The sequence below is a fragment of the Terrapene carolina genome, unplaced genomic scaffold (assembly GCF_002925995.2).
Source record: "Terrapene carolina triunguis isolate 2854851 unplaced genomic scaffold, T_m_triunguis-2.0 Scaffold130, whole genome shotgun sequence".
NCBI classification, from domain to species: Eukaryota; Metazoa; Chordata; order Testudines; family Emydidae; genus Terrapene; species Terrapene triunguis.
Window position 1 is genome coordinate 19,475,738 of NW_020664481.1, and position 12,008 is coordinate 19,487,745.

The following is a 12,008-nucleotide window of genomic DNA, read 5'->3' on the forward strand; positions in this document are numbered from 1 at the left end:
TGCTCTGGCCACTGGCCATTTTAAACAATTAAAGAAGGGGCGGAGGAATTTGCCATGCTAAATTACTTCCTCCCTGGGGGAAAAAAGGTCTTTATACCCAGCTTGATATTGATGTGATTTGGTGCCATTGCATGACATAGTCATCACTTTTCTATTTCCTTTCTAAAGATCGTTAAGCAAACTATTTCTGTGCATTTCTGTAGGCTCCATTGTTATTTCCCATGGTTTAACTTGACCTGTTACTCATTTATTGGAAATCCATGGCACCCCCCCACACCCCCCCGCCAATCCCTTGGGGGCCCTTCTGGGAGAAAACATTCTGCTTTTCTTTACATTCCAGAAACGGAAAGTGAATTTTGTTGAAAATCGTGCATAGGTTGAGGCCTCTTTTCAGGGGACATTGGCATGCTCCCCACATGTAGTGTTTCCTTTAGATGTTATTTCTGGAAAAAGAGAGCAGTACGTTTCCTCAGTTCTGAATTAGAGTGTTTGCATGAAGGGAAAGTCTCCTAAGTAAGGTCAGACATATTCCAAAGAAACCGCTAAGTGAAAGTATAAATCAGTTATACGGGACTTCTCTGGAATAACAGGTCTGTGCCTTTTGTTGACTCTGCCTTATGGCGCTTGTATATTGCTGGGTTTGTAGTGCACTGCACATGGAAGCCAGTGTTTACTGCACTTGTCACTACATCTATTACTGCTAAACAAAGCGCAGTCTGTTGGCTGTCACAGCAGCCTTCAGGGTCCCCTAGCTCAGCCCCATGGCTGTGTCATGAGTTAGATTAGTTGGAAATGCAGAGTGGGGCGGGCAAGGGCTTGGATTACAGCTCCACGCTCAAAGTGGTTCAGTGGTTTATGCGTATTTATAAGAAGAGAGTAAAAGCTTGCGGGGGGAAATCATGGAAGAAAGAGAGAAAAAATGCTGCTTTTGGAAGTGAGAGGGCGAGGATAAAGGAGTTTAGAAACATGGTAAGTAGATCAGATACACAGATCGCTTTTCTGGGCACTGGCTGTGGCTGCTGTCCGGGCTTGCGGGGGGAGCCTGAGCTAATCCTAGGAAGTAAAGTTTGGGTCTTTGGATATTTTTTACATTAAAACATATTTGAACCGAAAGAATACATTTAAAAAAGACCCCAAGCTTGTCTGTAACTTAGCTGCAGTCTGGATCCACTGTGCTGGAGAGATGCAGAGCTGTCCTCGGAGAGGAGTTTGGACTAAGACATCTCATGTGATAGCCGCACGGAAACTAGAAGGGCAAGTGACTGGAATGGAGCTGAGACTTTGTGTCATTTCTTTGTATGCTTCCCCAATGCTAGTGCTGCTCCTTTCCCTCCTCGGTCCTTTGCCAGGGCAAAGCTGTGAGTGTCTGAAAAGCTGCGTCCAGTGAGAGCACCAGGAGTTTGCTGTCACTTTTCCTTCACTGGCTCTGAAAAGAAAAACAACAACACCTCACCGAGAAGTTTTTGGCCTGATCTAATTTCAGTGGGATGAGACGATAATCTCGCCCCTAACCCCCAGTGTATTAGGAAAACCAGCCTGGGCCTTGTGCTTCCTTCTCTGATTAGATTGATTCGTGTGTGGCAGGAGTGTGCACATTCCCATTTCAGTAATAATGTTAACCCTCCCTGTGCTGAAGTCCTGCCGATCAGGAGCGTGTTCCAGTTGCCGATGACTGACTTTTACCTGGCTGTTTTTGAGTGGCAGCGTGGATTTGTTTGCACTATTTCAGAATGTTATCTTGCTTTGCATTTGGTTTGTTTGTATGCTACCACTGTTTTGCAATGATTTCATTTTGGCATTAGTTCTGTGGTATCCATCTTAGTTTAATAATCAAGTGCATCTTCTCTGTGGTTTCCATATTGTTCCTGCACAGGGAGGAACTGGAAGATCTGTGCAGTGGCTCTCAAACTTTTGTACTGGTGACCCCTTTCACATAGCAAGCCTCTGAGTGCGACCCCCCCTTATTAAAAAGTGTTTTTAATGTATATATTAACACCATTATAAATGCTGGATTCAAAGCGGGGTTTGGGGTGGAGGCCGACAGCTCACGACCCCCCATGTAATAACCTTGTGACCCCCTGAGGGGTCCTGACCCCCAGTCTGAGAACCCCTAGGATGTTTCTCCCTCTGGCTGCTCCGATACAATAGATTTTGAGTGTTGGAAACTACTCACTCTCACAGGCTTGGCCCAATGTCTAAGAGTGCAGTTAAGAAAGTGTTTGGACACAGATGCTGCAGGGCGGGCCTTTCCACCAAGGAGTCAATACAAACACGGAGCAGGGACATTATGACCTCCAAGATGTCAAGTGCCCTGTAAAAACAAACAAACTACTCAACGCTCTTAAAAAGAGGGCGTGGGAGCTGCTGAAGCTAAGAGGAAGCAGAACACATGACCAGGTAAGTACCAGTGTTAACAGGAGCGACTTTATTCTTGGAGAAGAGAACAGGACTGCCTCTTAACATGGCCATTTAATATAATTCCTTTCCCCACACACATAGGATACCACATTACGAGTGATCTACATCTCCCCCCCCCCCCCCCCAAAAGCACAATTACCTGACCAAAAACATCTACACAGATTTGTGTGCACAATTCCCTCAACTGCAGGTGCAATTACACTACAGCTTACCTGTTTTATAAGCTATTTACATGTTTATTCCAGTGATTTTGTGCAGTCCGTCATTGTGCATGCAAATTTCTACACTCACCCGTTTTTACAAATCTGGCCTCAATGCTACTGTGTCTGAAGTTGCAGTTGAAGAGATTCATAGACTTTAAGGTCAGAAGAAGCCATTATGTTCATCTAGTAGTCTGACCTTTTGCATAACAGAGGCCATAGAATTTCACCCAATTATTCCTGCATCTTGCTCAGTAACTTATGGTTGTACTATAGCATAGCTTTTAGAAAGACATCCAATTTACCACATCCCCCCGGCAATTTGTTCCAATGACTAATTACCCTTACTTGAAAAAAAAACCCTTGCATCTTATTTCCTGTTTGAACGTTCCTGACTTTTATTGCCAGTCACTGGCTCTTGTTCTGCCCCTGTCTGCAAGATTAAGGAGCCTTCTTCTCTCAGAAATCTTCTCTCCATGTAAGTGCTGGTAGACTGTGATCAAGTCACCTCTTGACCTTGTTTTGTGAAGCTAAATTGATTGAGCTTCCTAGTTTCTCACTGTAAAGCATGTTTTCCAGACCTGGAATCATTCCTGAAGCTCTTTTCTGAACTGGTTAGATACATAAATAGAAATCCTTTAAAAACCGGGTCTGCTAAATACTGTGCCTTGGAGGGGTTCAGTGCACCACCACAAACCTAACGTGCCCCTCAGAGTCTGGGTGCAGCACACAAAAGATGGATTCAGGAAGCAACGTGACCAGGCTCTTGGATTATACTATCCAAAGCCTTGGAATAAGCTAGCAGAGACAGAGCAATCAAGCAGTGACCAACAATACCCAACAACAACAGAGAAGTCAACAAGTGGGAGGGAGAGCAGGACATCAGGCTCATGTGAAAAGGAAGAAGAGTGTGCCCCTGGGAAGCAGTAGCATTAAGAGAGAGAGGTTTTGAGAAGGGCTTTAGGATGATCCGAAGGAAAGAGAACTCCAAAGAAGTGGAGCTAGAAGAGAGGGAATGCACCATTTAGAAATGGCGGTGGCAAAGCGACTCACCGTAAGGAGACTGTGAGTGGATGAATGAACGGAGCACGAAGGTTGGACGTGCTGAAGGAAGGCAGGAACTGGAGTGATTCTGGTGCCAGCATCATATGTAAGAATGGAAAGTTTCAAGTGGCAGCAGATGGCTAGGAAGCCAGTGAGGGGAATGGGAATAAAAATGAGACGTGCTGCAAGATTTCAGGCTGATTGAAATTGCTGGAGAGAGGATTCTGGGAGAGTGCTGCAGATGGCATTGCACACATATTGATATGGACCAGGCTGGCCACTGTATCCAAAGTACGCTTGAAACGCAGCTATAACATTTCCTGACCTCCAACCCAATGAATACACTGGCTAGCCACAGTTTTAGGTGCATATTTTTCCTTCTGGGATGGTCTGCTACTTTTTTTCCCCCTTTCTCTAATGTATGGCCTAACAAGAACATCTCAATTAGGGAATTTGCAGGGCCAAATGTAGCTCTAATGGAGTGATTGGGGAGAGAAGAGATGGCATGTTCAAGGACCAGGAGGCGAGTGGCAAGGGCCATGCTACAGAGGGAAGAAGTGTGCTCGCTGCAGGATGTCTTGTGCACTCACGCATTGAATGGTTCTGCTCACAGTGGAGATGCTGGAGATTTGCATATTTTGACAGTCTTCTAAACTGTGCTTTAGTCCTTTGTATTTCTGTACTAAGCATCAGGGAGCCCAGGTATTTGAAACCGCCGGCACCCTGGGTTTTTCCCAGTGTGAATCAATGTCTGTGCTTGTAAAGAGTCAAGGTGGATGAGGTAATATCTTTTTATTGGCCCATGTGCTTGTAAAGCCATTGTGGTGCTTTGTTTTTTATAAGGCACTGGAGTTGTGCGTCGTGTGCTTGGCAAAGGCATGTGTGGCTGCCAACTCTATTAGCTTAGGCTAGAAAGCCATACAACATGGGGTAAAAGGCAGCATTGTCCAGGGGCTAGGAAGCCTGATTCCTACTCTTGGCTGTGCCACAGACTTCCTGTGTGACCATGGGCAACTCACTGGGCCTCCGTTTTCCTTCCCACTCTTTGTCTCTTCTGTTCAGCCTGCAGACTTGTTTGGGGCAGGGGCTGTCTCCCACTAGGTGCAAGCCAGGCACAATGGGGCCTGATCCTGGCTGGAGCCTCTGGGTGCTACTGCAATACCAATTATTAGTAATAAGTGCCAGCTGCACACCTATGGAGAGCATGTCTCAAGAGGGCCTGAGCACCTTCTGCTTCCTGGATTTAACGTGTGTAAGGTCCTGGTCACTAGTGTTTTGGGGAACACTTGGTTCCTTTTTTTTTTTTTGGTGTTAATGTTGGTGGGGTTCACATGGAGCTACTTTAACTTGTCTCTCTGATTCCACCAGCAACCCATCCCCTACCCCATTTCCCTGGGGACAGCCCTCACCTCTTGACAAACACAGGACTATTCCTGGGTGTGGAAACAAACATACAGAGGCCCTGATTTTTAAAGTGACTTTGGGGTCCAACTTGAGATGCCTTAAAAGGGGCCTGATTTTTAGAAAGTGTTGAGCATACAAAAACACTAGTCCCTTTTGAAAATCTTGGGTGTTCACTGCTAAATGCAGAAGAGAGGAGAGGTATCAGCACAGGGTCATAGCTAGATAAATGGCCAATACCAGGAAGCAGCAGGAACTGTAAAAGGAAATCCAAACAGATGCACTCTACCCATTCCAACCACTCACTGGTGAGTGTGTGTGTGAGAGTTAGTTAGTTTAAGGCCAGAAGGTGCCTCTATGATCATCCAATCTGACCTCCTGCATCACACAGACCAGAGACTTCTGCAGTAGGCTTATTTTTCCTTGCTGTATAAGTGACATGACTGAGCCCAACAACTACAACCTACTTTTTAGAGAGAGGTCCTGTTCTGTGTCCTTTCCAGAGTTTGCCCAGGATTCCCCTGTAAGGTTCTCTGATGGCTTTTAGTCTGGTTTACCCCAGGTTATTTCCCCAGCTTCCTGTCTGCATTCCCCATGTAAAACACGTTTAGTCTCTCCTTGAACTCATGTTAAGATCAGGGACGAACAAGTTATTTCTACTAAGCAGGCAGAGGAAACAGAATCTGCATGCAGTGTTGCCAACTCTAATGAATTAGTTATAGTTAGTGTTTTTCTTATGTAAGGAGGGCCTGGTTGCTGCCGACTCCACCTGGCAGAAGGGTTATACATGGTGAGAAGCTCGGCTTTCACTGACAAGGGGCTCGCGTACTTCACAGCCGAACTCACTGCACACACCAGGGACTCCTTGCATCCCTCCATTCCACCCACAAGCCCCCTGTGTGCCACCCTTCCACCCCTTCTAGTTCAGGGACTCCCTGCAACTGCCACCCCACTGCCTAGACCAGGGGATCCGTGCGCCCTCATCACCATTATTTCTTTTCTTTCTGGTTGGGGGAGAAGTCGTTCAGGGTGTCAATATATTAAACTCAGCTGGGCTTTAGATCCCGGTTTTAGATCCGTAGACAATTACAGACCTGGTTGAAGCTGCTGGGTTTGCTAAGCTACGTCTACACTACCGCTTCTGTCGGAATAAACCACCCCCCTGAGCGACATAAGTTACACTGACATAAGCGCCAGTGTGGACAGCGCTGTGTTGGTGGGAGAGCTTCTCCTGCCGACATAGCTACCACCGCTCGCTGGGGCTGGAGTAGTTGAGCTAACGGGAGAGCTCTCTCCCGTCGACTTAGAGCGGCTACATTATAGAGCTTCCAGCAGCACAGCTGCACTGGTGCAGCTACACCGCTGTAAACTCTCTAGGGTCTGGTCTACACTGGGGGGATTGATCTAAGTTATGCAACTTCAGCTACGTGAATCATGTAGCTGAAGTCGATGTAACTTAGATCTACTCACCGCGGTGTCTTCACTACGGTGAGTCGACTGCTGCCTCTCCCCCGTCGACTCTGCCTGCGCCTCTCGCTCCGGTGGAGTACCGGAGTCAATGGGAGAGTGCTCGGGGGTTGATTTATCGTGTCTTTTAGACTAGAGGCAATAAAATGACCCCCGCTGGATCGATCACTGCCCGTCGATGCAGCCGGTAATGTAGACTAGCCATAGCCTTGGTCAGATGCCAGGGACTCTGTGTGTCCTCCATTTCCCTCCTCTGATTGTCTAACTCTTCACTAAAATCCATAGAGTTCTGCCTATCGATGTCTGTCTAGAACATTCCCTGAAACTGTGGAATTGATTGGGTATGGCGTTCAAAAGTTATCATGTTGATATCTACAGACAGACATAAGGAGAATTACCATCAAGTGGCGTATAAGGGCCTTGTTTTGCTTAGATTATAAAAAAAAAAGAAGCACGTTTCCTGCCCTCCTGATTGTGGGGGGGGGGAAAAGCTTGAAAATGTGCCCCCCAAAGCTTAGGAATCAGAAGACAAATGGAAAGACCCCCACGTTAATGGTTTGTTTTTAAAATCTCATCATTTTAAAGCCAATCTCATGATTTCGGGGGGGCTGACTGACGATCCTACTCCCATTCCTTAATGCGTTATGCTCAGATATTGTGGTGATGAGTGTGAACTACAAACCTATTGTAACCCCCCTGCCATCTTTGAGGGCACAAACTCAGGGGGGTTGGGATGTGCTTTACTCACTCTCGGAGAATACGCTAGCGCTCTGAGCAAGTTTCTGTTTTAATCATTCTTTCCAGACACGTAGACCTGGGGAATCCCCAAAGTTCAGACGAGATGTATCAAGTATCACATTGGCATTGTTATTCCGGTAGGAGCCACTAACTATCTCCACACGGTAAACATGGGCAATAGAGTTCCAGGATACACAGTGACTGGGTGGGCAGATTCATTTGTCACGGGTACTGCGACTGTCTTCACAGTCCTGGTGGACAGGTGTGTCACTCCACAATGTGCCATCAAACCATGGATTAAGGTATCCCCAGCCGGGGCTTCAATAGTCACTATCTGGTTCTCGGCTTGGTTGGATACCTCTAATTGTCCTTCCACATAACAAGTTGCACCTCCTGGTAGAGTTGGTACAGACTTTTTACTTTTTATCACTTGACCTACTGGTTGTTCTGGCACCACAATTTGTTCTTTCTCCTTCCTCTGACAGGCATCTAGGAACAGGAAATGCACATTAAGCGCCTCTGCATGTTTGGTTCCTACCATCTCTCAACACTCCTTGGCTAGTTCTCCAAACATATCGGCATTCGTCCCAATTATTGGGGTACTTGGTTAGTGGGCATACTAGGGCCAAAGTATGTGATTTGGTGGACACTCCCACAACGGTTTTGGGGAATTCCAATTCTATGTTCACATATCAAGGTACAGGAAACTGGTGTCACAGAGTCCCCATACTGATAGTCCTTCCAGTAGCGAATAGGTACATTCTTCAATTGCTGATCGTAGAATGGTTTGAAGAGAAGAGTGACCCGGGAACCACTGTCCAAAACAGCTTTACACTTCCAAACGTCAACCTTCACTTCACTTTTGGTTTGGGGTCCATGTAGTTCATCTTGTATTGGAGTCAAAGGAGAATTCTGTAGATTGGTCTCTAATACTGGAATTTATCTGCAGTGATTTCTCTTCTGGGGCCCAGAACACTCCCTATTGGGGCCCATTGTGGTTTCCCTGACATTTGTCTTCAATACATCATTCATAGGACCATACAATCTCAGGGTTGGAAGGGACCTCGGGAGGTCATCAAGTCCCACCCCCTGCTCAGAGCAGGACCAACCCCAACTAAATCATCCCAGCCAGGGCTTTGTCAAGCCTGACCTTAAAAACCTCTAAGGATGGGGATTCTGCCAGCTCCCCAGGTAACCCATTCCAGTGCTTCACCACCCTCCTAGTGAAATAGTGTTTCCTAATATCCAACCTAGACCTCACCCACTGCAACTTGAGACCATTACTCCTTGTTCTGTCATCGGCCACCACTGAGAACAGCATTTAAGTTTTCAGGATTCTTACACCTGTGAGCAGTGTGGCTATACTCTCCACAATCTAACAGAAAAAATCCTATCCTATGCCCCAAAATTCTCACAGGCTCACTTGATCTAGTAGGGAAACAGTCCTTGCTCCTTCCCCTAGAAGAATTTCTCAGGGGAAAGGATCTATCACCATATTCTTTTTGCCATGGCTGCGGTGACACTGAGGGCAATGACTTTACCCATGGGGGTTAACACAGGTAGCATGGCAAGATGAGATTCTAACTCCTCTATCCTTTTGACCAAGGTCAGTGTTTGATTTCTTGCAGAGTTAGACACAATGGGGGTAGCTACTATAGTAGTGGGCTTTCTGATGGGCCTGCTATACTTCATCCTCACAAAGCCTTTCAGCCACTCATTTCCCCATCTGCCACAGTCCACTCTTGTAGCATTTGGGGAGCCTGATCCATCCATGGATCAAATTCATCTTCCCTTCTAGGAGTAGGCTTCAGTCCAAAGAAAATTCTTAACTTCTAGTAGCTTCTGATGTCCATTATGGACCTGGAGGTCTGACCCATAACTTTGGCGAGAGTTTTCCAGGGCAGCTCTGATTGGTTCTCTACCCCAGAGACCAGATGCCTCAGAAACAGGAGGTGCCTTGTCCATCCTGACCAGTAGGGGATGTTTTTTATGAGCAGGAACTACAATCCCAGTGGTGCCTCTAACTTCGTAACCCCCCTGCTGCTTCTGAATGTACAAACTCAGGAGGCTTAGGATGGGCCCTGCCACCCGAGGTCCTGGGTCAATCTGCCAATGTGAGTCCCCCCGTGGAACTCCTGACTCCTCCCAGTGGTGATCTGGATGACTCAAACTGCTACTGTAATGGCTGTGCCTCCTGGGAAATCATGGGCAATTCACCCTAACAGCGGCTACTGTACTCTCTTCATAAATAAGCACACAATTCTCAAATGACCAAACTCCAATAAACTTTATATACACAATAGAAATGATATACACCAAAAATGCAAAAAACAAGTTATACTAAATAAATATATATGAATATGGCTAGATTTTTTTTTAAATGTGTCTACACAGAGGATGCCATAATTTTGTTTTGGTCACTTAACACAACCACCACAAACTCTCCCTGACTCTAAGTCAACCCTCTGACATGTCAGTCCCAGGTCCAGGCACCTGTCAGTGGTGCGCTTGTAGATGGTGCAGGCACTGTGGTCCAGTGTCTGTCCTGTCTGAAGGATCCACAGAGCAGTCCGAAATCGCTTTTCAGCTCCAGGGGATGGTCTGAATTCTCCTCACACGGAGGTAACCAGTTTAGATAGACGCCGTCTGCTTTTCCTCCTGGCTGAGGTAACTGTCAGTGATCAGGCTGTCGGCTGTGACATTAAGGTAGCCGGCTGAACTGACCGCTGGGCAGTTCGTTTCTTCACAGTACTGTGGTAGGCCCTATGGGGAACCTAACTGGATGGAATTTCCCAACTGAGGAACCCCGGGGTAGTGTGCCTCTCCCCGAGCTACCACACACACAGCTCACCTGGGTGGTAAGTGCCCGTGGGGCTGCACTCCTTATGCTGCTGGTTGTGATGTGGCTGCTGTGGTACCTCACTCTAGTCCAATGGTATCCATTGTATAGGCTGCTGCAGCTGGATGGTGCCTATAGCAATAAACCCAAATAAGCACTGTGCAAAAATAGCTCCGTTAGAGTATGAACAGAGCTGCCCTGTAAACCCATGCAATACAGACGTCAAGTTAAACAAGCGCCTGCCAGCTGTGCTAACCTGAAGCACAGATTCAGAGTGCAAGATTCTCTGCCCTATCTGTCCTCTTTGTTCCACTCAGCTGGCGCACAGGACCTGGGACGTAAGAACGGCCTTATCTTCTTTGTGGGGGATTCTCGCAGAGCTGGAAGGTCCCCACAGGGAGCTGATCTCCTTCACCATCTCCATCTCCCCTTGCCCCCCTGCAGCTCAGAGGTGGCCCAGGCTGCTTTGCACGGCAGGGAAGCCGGGAGCCGTATGGCCAGACCGCAGTGCTCTCTAGTTATCCTCTACTGGTGGACAGTCCCTTGAGGGCCATCCTTGGCTGGCGCAGATCCCTCCCTCTGCCCAGACTGAGTAAAAGTATGAACCATAACTGAGCCCTGATGTCCTCTCCTCTACTGCACCACGCCAAACATCTGGCCCACAGTTTCTACCAGGCGTTTATCTAGCGTTTCAGAGGACGTTGCACACAGAGGTTCTGGGCTCACATAGTGATACTGGTCAGAGCTGCTGCGGTTGAAGTATAGAGTTGCTTTTCCAACACAGGTGAACATGCTGCACTACAGCAGTCACGACCGCTCCCAGCATATCCAAACATTTCCAAATGTGGCCACTGGTTTGGCGTGCGTCCCAGGTTTGGGAATCCAACTTTAATTGCCTTCAGGTGTCTCAGGCTGGGCACCCACAGACTGCAGCACCCAAAAATCACTGGCCACTTCTGAAAATGTGGCTGCTTAAAATAACCCCGTGGACCTAGCAGAATTAGGTTATTTCCCCTGATATTCCAGTTCAGTCCTGGAGCTCTGTTCTTCACACCCTCTACTCTGCAGGCAGAACGAGCCACCCCCGTGGGCCAGCCTAGCAGTGCATGAGCTCCGGCTTGCACCTTCTGGGACCCTGCCCCAGCAACGAAGCAGACTGTGCAAGGGGCAGGACTCGGAAAGGATCAGTCAGGTGCCCTCAGTGTGCAAAATAAACAAGGACCACACTTGGCTATTTACTCCCCCTCTCCACCCTTGCTCATTTTCACGGCAAATGGTGGGATTGAATAGAACCAGAATGGAAAAATAAAGCCTCCATTGTTGTCAATGGCAAAACTCTCCTTGAGGTCAGTGGGATTTCCTCCAGAGCGAAGCATTATTCCAGTGACACTCATGAGCAGGAAAGAGCTCGGCTTTCCCATCTGTGAAAGTGTTAGTGCTTTTCTTGTGACCGTTCCCACCCCTAAGCACTGACGGTGACGGGTTCGGTCACAGAAACCCCCTTGGGACTGTCACCTGATGTGCTGAGACTACCTCTGAGCCCGTTGTCTCTGCCAGTTTGGGCCTCCAGAACCCTGCCTTGTCGAGCCAGACACACCAGTCTGCTCCAGCACAGACCCAGGGTCTGAACCACGTTCCCCAAACCTGCAGACTTACCTGAAAACAGCCTAAAAAGTGCTCCTGTCTCTAGCACCCAGATACCCAACTCCCAATGGGATCCAAACCCCAAATAAATCGGTTTTAATCTGTATAAAGCTTATACAGGGTAAACTCATAAATTGTCCGCCCTCTATAACACTGATAGAGAGATATGCACAGCTGTTTGCTCCCCCAGGTATTAATCACTTACTCTGGGTCAATTAATAAGCAAAAGTGATTTTATTACGTATAAAAAGTAGGAT

The 12,008-nt window shown here is 47.4% G+C and overlaps 1 protein-coding gene across 2 annotated transcripts in view; it reads left to right on the plus strand.

Annotated features, from left to right (window-relative positions):
• Positions 1-815: 815 nt before the first annotated feature.
• LOC112107524 (puratrophin-1-like) overlaps positions 816-12,008 on the plus strand; it is a 155,888-nt gene continuing 144,695 nt past the window's right edge. For both annotated transcript variants that reach the window (XM_026652648.2, XM_026652649.2), the window contains exon 1: positions 816-969. In XM_026652648.2, the coding sequence (XP_026508433.1) occupies positions 856-969 (114 nt within the window). In that variant the 5' untranslated portion in view covers positions 816-855. The remainder of the gene's footprint in view (positions 970-12,008) is intronic.